The following is an 8025-nucleotide window of genomic DNA, read 5'->3' on the forward strand; positions in this document are numbered from 1 at the left end:
CCAGATTTAACCAATACCTAGCGACAAACCCAGCCCTACACAAAATACTAGAAGGAAAACTCCAACCAAAGGAAGTTGGCTACACCAACTAAAAGACAGACAATTGATGGTCTCATAGCAGGAAATACCAAAGAAGGGAACAATGCACAAATTAACATCACCAATAAGAGAACTAAATTAACAGTAGACAGCAATCACTGGTCAATAATATCCCATAGTGTAAATGGACTCAACTCATTTATAAAAAGGCACAGGCTAACAGACTGGATACAAAAACAGAATCCATTCTTCTTCTGCATACAAGAAACACATCTCAACCTCAAAGACAGAAATCATCTCAGAGTAAAGTTTTTAGAAAAATATACCAATCAAATGGACCTAAGAAACAAGCAGGTGTAGCTATCCTAATATCTAACAAAATAGACTCCAGGCTAAAATCAATCAAAAGAGACAAAGAAGGTCATTTCATATTAGTCACAGGAAAAATCCATCAAGAAGAAATTCAATACTGAACATCTATGCCCCAAATACAAGGGCATCCTCATATGTAAAAGAAACACTTTTAAAGGTTAAATCATACATTAAACCTGACACACTAAGATTGGGAGACTTCAACAATCCCCTCTCACCAAAGGACAGGTCAGTCAGACAGAAAATAAACAGAGAAATATGATAACTACCAGATGTTATGACTCAAATGGATTCAACAGAAATCTATATAATATTCCATTCAAACAGAAAAGAATATACCTTTTTCTTGACACCTCATGGAACCTTCTCACAAATTGATCATATAGTCGGTAACAAAACAAACCGGAACAAATACTAAAAATTTGGAATAACTCAATGTACCTTATCAGATCACCGTTCTTTAAAACTAGAAGTCAACAACAATACTAATTCCAGAAAAGCCACACACACATGGAAATTAAACAATGCTCACCTGAATCATCAATGGGTCAAGGAAGAAGTAAAGGAAGAAATTATAAACTTCCTAAAATTCAATGAAAATGACCACACAACATACCCAAATGTGTGGGACACAACTAAAGCAGTATTAAGAGGAAAGTTTATAGCACTAAATGCCTACATAAAGAAGCTGGAAGAATCACACACTAGCGAATTAAGAGAACATTTGAAAACTTTAGAACAAAAAGAAGTCAACTCACCAAAGAGAACTAGATGGCAGGAAATAATCAAATTGAGAGCTGAAATCAACAAAATAGAAACAAAGAAAGCAATACAGAGAATCTATGAGACAAAAAGTTGGTTCTTCAAGAAAATCAACAAAATAGACAAACCTTTATCCAAACTAACCAAAAGGCAGAGTGAGAATGTCCAAATTAACAAAATCAAAAATGAAAAGGGGGGCATAACAACAGATAAGGAGGAAATACAGAGAATCATCAGGTCATATTTCGAAAACCTGTATTCCACAAAGTTGGAAAATTTAAAGGAAATGAACAACTTTCTGGATAAATATTGCATACTAAAATTAAATCAGACCAGATAAACAAATTAAACAGACCTATAACTGCTGAAGAAATAGAAACAGTCATCAAAAGTTTCCCAACCAAAAACAGCCCAGGACTTGCTGACTAAGGTTTTCTGTCCTGCCCTGTTCCCTGCAATTGTTAAGTCCCAAGAAATCACACAGAGGTCTACATTAGTTATAAACTGATTGGCCCCTTAGCTCCAACTTCTTATTAGCTCTTATCACTTATATTACCCCATTATTCTTGTCTATGCTAGCCATGTGATTTGGTACCTTATTCAGCAAGGAAGTAACATTTTGCTTCTTCTGTGGCTGGAGCAGAACTGCAGAAGGAACTTCTTTCTTCCCAGAATTGTCTTGTTCTCATTTACCTGCCTCTACTTCCTGTCTGGTTGTCCTACCTATACTTCCTTCCTGGCTACTGGCCAATCAGTGTTTATTTAAAATATAATTGACAGAATATAGACCATTGCCTGACACCAAGGACCAGATGGTTTCAGCTCAGAATTCTACAAGACTTTTAAAGACGAGCTAATACCAATACTCCTCAAATTATTACACATAATAGAAACAGAAGGAACATTGCCAAACTCTTTTTTATGAGGCTACAATTACCCTGATACCCAAACCAGAGAAAGACATTACTAAGAAAGACCAAAGTTACTCATTAACGTTGGTGCAAAAATACTAAATAAAATACTGGCAAATCGAATCCAAAAGCACATCAGAATCATCATCCACCATGATCAAGTTGGCTTCATCCCAGAGTTTCAGGGATGGTTCATCATACAAAAATCTATCAATGTAATCCACCATATAAACAAACTGAAAAATAAAAAAAATACATAATCATCTCATTAGATGCCAAAAAATCTTTCAACAAAATACAACATCCCTTTATGATAAAGGTCTTGGAGAGAGTAGGGATACAAGGAACATACCCAAACATAATAAAGGCAATATACAACAAGCCAACATCAAACTAAATGGAGAGAAACTTCCAGTGATTCCACTGAAATCAGGAACAAGGCAAGGTTGTCCACTTTCTCCATATATGTTCAATATAGTTCTTGAGTTCCTAGCTAGACAAATAAAACACCAAAAGGAGATCAAGGGGATACAAATTGGAAAAGAAGAAGTCAAACTCTCACTATTTGCTGATGATATGATAGTTTACATGAGCGATCCCAAAAATTCTACCAAGGAACTTCTGCAACTCATAAATACTTTCAGTAATGTAGCAGGTACAAGATTAACTAAAAAAATCAATAGCCCTCCTGTACACAGATTATAAAAAAGCTGGGAAAGAAATCAGAGAAACCACCCTTCACAATAGCCGCAAATAGCATAAAATATCTCAGAGTAACTCTAACCAAACAAGTGGAAGACTTAGTTGAAAGAACTTTAAGTCTCTAAGAAAGAAATTGAAGAAGACACCAGAAAGTGGGAAGAACTCCCATGCTCTTTGGTAGGTAGAATTAACATAGTAAAAATGGCAATATTACTAAAAACAATCTATAGATTCAATGCAATGCCCATCAAACTCCCAGCAAAATTCTTCAAAGACCTCGAAAGAATGGTACTCAACTTACTATGGAAAAGCAAAAACAAAACAAAGCAAAGCAAAGCAAAGCAAAACAAAACAAAACAAAACAAAACAAAAAACAGCATAGCCAGGACAATCTTGTACAATAAAAGAACTTCTGGAGGCATAAGAATCTCTGACTTCAAACTCTACTAAAGAACTACAGTACTGAAAACAGCCTTGTATTGGCATAAGAACAGACAGGAGGACTAATGGAACCAAATAGAAGACCCAGATATTAATCCATACTCCTTCGAACACCTGATTTTTGACAAAAAGCAAAAAATATCAAATGGAAAAGCAAAAGCATATTTAACAAATGGTGATGGCATAATTGGATAACAACATGTAGAAGAATGAAAATAGACCTATATCTATAATCACCTTCACAAAACTCAAGTACAAATAGATCAAAGACCTCAACATAAAGCTAGACACACTTAACCTTATAGAAGAGAAATGGAAAGTACACTTGAACTCATTAGCACAGGAAATCATTTCCTAAATATAATCCCAGGAGCACTGCTACTGAGAGAAACAATAAGTGGGACATCCTGGAACTGAAAAGCTCTGTAAAGCATTAGTCAACAAGACAAAATGATAGCCTATAGAATGGGAAAAGATCTTTACTAACTGCACGTCAGACGGTGGTCTGATCTTCAAATATACAAAGAACTCAGGAAATTGGTCATCAAAAGAACAAATAATCCAATAAAAATTGAGTACAGACCTAAACAGAGAATTCTCAACAAAGGAATATACCATAGCTAAAAGACACTTAAGGAAATATTCAACATCCTTAGTCATCAGAAAAATGCAAATCAAAACAACTCTGAGATTCCATCTTACACCTGTAAGAATGACCAAGATAAAAAAAAAAAACACTGATGACAACTTATGCTGGAGAGGTTGTAGAGAAAGGGGAACACTTCTGCATTGCTGGTGGGAATTCAAGGTGGTACAGCCCCTTTGTATGTCAGTGTGTAAATTTCTCAGAAAATTAGGAAACAACCTTCCTCAAAACTTAGTAATACCTCTTTTGGGTATATATCCAAAGGATGCTCAATCGTGCTACATGGACATTTGCTCAACTATGTTCAAAGCAGCATTGTTTGTCATAGCCAGAACCTGGAAACAACCAAATTGCTTCTCGACCAAAGAATGGATAAGGAAAACATGGTAATTTACAGAATGTAATACAACACAGCAGGGAAAAAAACATCTTGAATTTTGTAGGCAAATGGATAGAGCTAAAAAACCATTATTTTGTGTGAGGTAACCCAGACACAAAAAGACAATTATCACATGTACTCACCCATAGGTGGTTTTAAATGTAAAGCAAAGAAAACCAGCCTACAAAACACAATCCCAGAGAACTTAGACAACAATAAGGACACTAAGAGAGACTTACATACATCTAATCCATATGGGAAGTAGATAAAGACAAGATCACATAAGTAAATTGGGAGTATGGCAACCTTGTGGGAGGGTTGAAATGGGGAGGGAAAAGGCACGCAAGGGAGCAGAGAAAAATGTAGAGCTCAATATAAATCAATAAAAAATGAAAAAATAAAAAGGAAATGCCCCAAACAAAACAAAACAGAACAAAACAAAAATGTATCTCTGTAGTAGCTTACAGAGTACTTTGGGAATATGTCAGGACAAGTATAACCGGATTACTCAGTAGATCTATTTCTAGTTTTAGAAGGAACTTTTGTACTGATGCCCAGAGTGACTACACAGTTTTTAATTTAGTGAAAACAGTGAAAAAGTGTTTTCATTTTCCCTCATTTACGTCAGCATCTTTTATCTTTTGCTTATTTTGAAGAAGAAGGTGTTTATTTCAGCTTAAAATGTGTATTTTATTGTTGAGAAAAGTCAGGTCTGGAATGTAAAGCAGGAACCCCGAGATAATGACTGTTGGAAAAGCCATGGAGGGATACTGATTATTTTCTTGTTTTCTATGGTTTGTTCAGCCTGCTTTCTTATAGAACCCAGGACCCCCCTTTCCTAATATCTTTTACTTTCAACCTAGATGTTAATAGGTTTCCTCTATTACACTTTCCTGACACAAGCCGGAAGAAAAACAATGGGGTCAGTCCATTATGGACTGAAACCATCAACTCTATGAGCTAAACCTTTCTTCTTCTAAATTTGGCTATGTAAAGAATTACGTTATAGTGGAATTTGACTAATAGAGCCACATTAAAAAATTTCGTTCACCAGTTCTTGCCATTATTTTTCGCTACTTTAACTAATGCTTCTATAAACGTTCTTGATCAAATTTGTGTCATTATATGGGGTTGTTTCTCTCCAGTCTTTCTATGAGTTATATGGTAACTACAGCTAAAGATCTGAGGAATCACCAAGATGTGGTCTCTATATTTAATGTCATGTAAAAGCACGGAATGGACAGTGGCAACGTTCTTAACCTTTCTGGCAGGAGTATGATGAATTTTCAAGGCAGTGTTAATGTTTCAGAACATTGAACACTCAAAGAACAACCAATAGCAATTTATATTTTATTAGAGAATTCTCTGTTTATTTCCATGGCCAGATATTTAGTTGAGTTATTTACTTTTTTGGTGTTCATTATTGTTTTAGAACTTTGTATGTTCTATGTACTAACCATTGTATTTATATAGCTGGTAAAGATTTTTGCCAGGAGTTTCTAATGGAGCAGAGATGTGTAAGCAGTTCATATATGCACACGAGTGTTTATGCATTTCTGAGCATGAGATTGTAGATATGACCATATTAATTTAAAAAAGATCTTTACTAAATCTACTATGCTTCTAATCTGCTGATTTTAGCACTCTAATTTTGAAGTATTTTCATCCTTAAGCTTCACAACTAGCTGAAAAATTATCTAAATAATTAAAACTATATGGACTGAATAGCCAATATTTTATATTTAAAAAGCAAGTGAAGATGTTTTATTGTAGATTTGATGTGAAACTAAAATATGAATGTCACAGATTTTGCAGTTCCCACAGCTTTTCTGAATGCACTCTTGACCTCTTTGTTTCTCAGGCTGTAGACCAGAGGATTCAGCATGGGGATGATCATGGTATAGAACACCGACGCCACCTTGTCAGTGCCCATGGTGTGACTGGAGCTGGGCTGTAAGTACATGAATATGCCTGACCCGTAGAAGATAGAGACTGCAGTGAGGTGGGAAGCACAGGTGGAAAAGGCCTTCTGGCGCCCTTCAGATGATCGTATCCTCATAATAGTGATGAATATAAACAGATAGGAGATCAAGATGACTACAATGGAGAAGATATCATTGAAACCCACCACGAACAAAATTACCATCTCACTGACAGAGGTGTCTGAGCATGAGAGGGCAAGCAGAGGAGGGGCATCACAGAAAAAGTGATCTATGATATTGTTCTTGCAGAAGGAGAGCCTGAAAATGTTCCCAGTGTGGATGGAGGAATTCAGGAAGCCACAGACATAGGAGCTTACGGTCAGAGAAACACATACATTTGTAGTCATGATAGTCGTGTAATGCAGGGGCTTACACACTGCTGCATAGCGGTCATAAGCCATGGCAGCCAGCAGGAAACTTTCTGTGGTTATAAATCCCACAAAGAAGAAGAATTGGGTGCCACAAGCATTGTGGGATATGATTTTATCTGTTGAAATAAGACCTGCCATTACCTTGGGAGTGACAGCTGAAGAATAACCAAAGTCCACCAGAGACAGGTGACCGAGGAAAAGGTACATGGGAGTGTGGAGGCGTGAGTCCAGCAGAATCAGTCCTGTCATTCCCACGTTCCCAAGCACAGTGCAGAGATAGATGAGAAGGAAGACAATGAAGAGAGGGAGCTGGAGCTCTGGGTCATCTGTTAAGCCTGCAAGAATGAACTCAGTCACCTCTGTACTGTTCTCCATTAGAGATCAGGTGGCTTCCCTGCAGCAAAGAGAAAGGAGATCAGAATGAGAGATGAGGGGAGACTGATGATCCTCTCTGCTGCTCCTCTCCATGCTTTTTCTCACTGTGCAGATGTTCCTCCTGCATTCTGACCTAAGCAAGTTATGGAGCAAAATTGAAGTTTAAATAAAACTGAGTAAATTAAATTAAGTGATATAAGATCCCACTATATTCCAAGAGATATTGTATCTGAATCTTGAAACTCCATGATGACTGAATTGAGGCCAAGGAGGAGGGTAGTCTTTGTATAAGAACATCACATTAATTGCTTTCTGGAAAATACCAAAGCCTGTATGCGAACTCTGAAAAACTATCATAAATCATTTTTATCACTGAACTAGAATCATGTAAGATATTAAGTTACGGCAATATAATGCAATTCCAGGGAACATGTACCTTTTATTCATATTCTAAATTTTTGTTATGTGTTGTTCAGTTTTCTGCTTTGTTATGGCATGTCCAATCAAACTGTTTGCTTGGAAATGTTAGGCTAATGCTATTCACTATCGATAGAGTCTAAACACTACAAATTTATTTCTCAGTATTGTTCAGGTTGGAGAGCAGTGGTTTTTCTCAATGCCCACTTCTGTGTTTATACATGGCTTTAGGTCTTCTGTTTATTCTTGCAGGGAATTTGTTATCTCTTGGAGATTGCTTTCACTGTGGAGCTAACTCCAGCCACATGAGGTCTTCTCTCACTGCATATACACCTTTAATCACTCTGCTTTAAAGTATCATCAACATGGAGTTTAGGATTTCAACATAAAAACTCTGGTAGCACATAAGCATTTATAACAAGAACCTTTTCAGAAATATTGTAAGATGTACTTTTACTCTAATTTCATTTTTGTCTATCTATGTTATATAAAAAGGATATTTTATATAATGATGATATTTAAGGTAATGAATTTACCTTAAATAATTTAATTGGTCTCATCATAAAATAAGATACACAGGATGTTCCATTTACCACATACAGGAAAGAGTGACTTTTACACTATGAAT

General features: G+C 36.1%; 1 protein-coding gene across 1 annotated transcript; it reads right to left on the reverse strand.

Annotated features, from left to right (window-relative positions):
• Positions 1 to 6038: 6038 nt before the first annotated feature.
• LOC101987126 (olfactory receptor 5B12-like) lies at positions 6039 to 6980 on the reverse strand. The gene has a single exon (XM_013348101.2). The coding sequence runs from the start codon at positions 6978 to 6980 to the stop codon at positions 6039 to 6041; it is 942 nt and encodes a 313-aa protein (XP_013203555.1).
• Positions 6981 to 8025: the final 1045 nt, after the last annotated feature.

This window comes from Microtus ochrogaster, chromosome 8, assembly GCF_000317375.1.
Source record: "Microtus ochrogaster isolate Prairie Vole_2 chromosome 8, MicOch1.0, whole genome shotgun sequence".
Taxonomy (NCBI): domain Eukaryota; kingdom Metazoa; phylum Chordata; class Mammalia; order Rodentia; family Cricetidae; genus Microtus; species Microtus ochrogaster.

What these genes read in the sequence shown, in the direction of transcription:
- LOC101987126 (XM_013348101.2), bottom strand. Translation starts at nt 6,980, where the DNA reads ATGGAGAACAGTACAGAGGTGACTGAGTTCATTCTTGCAGGCTTAACA.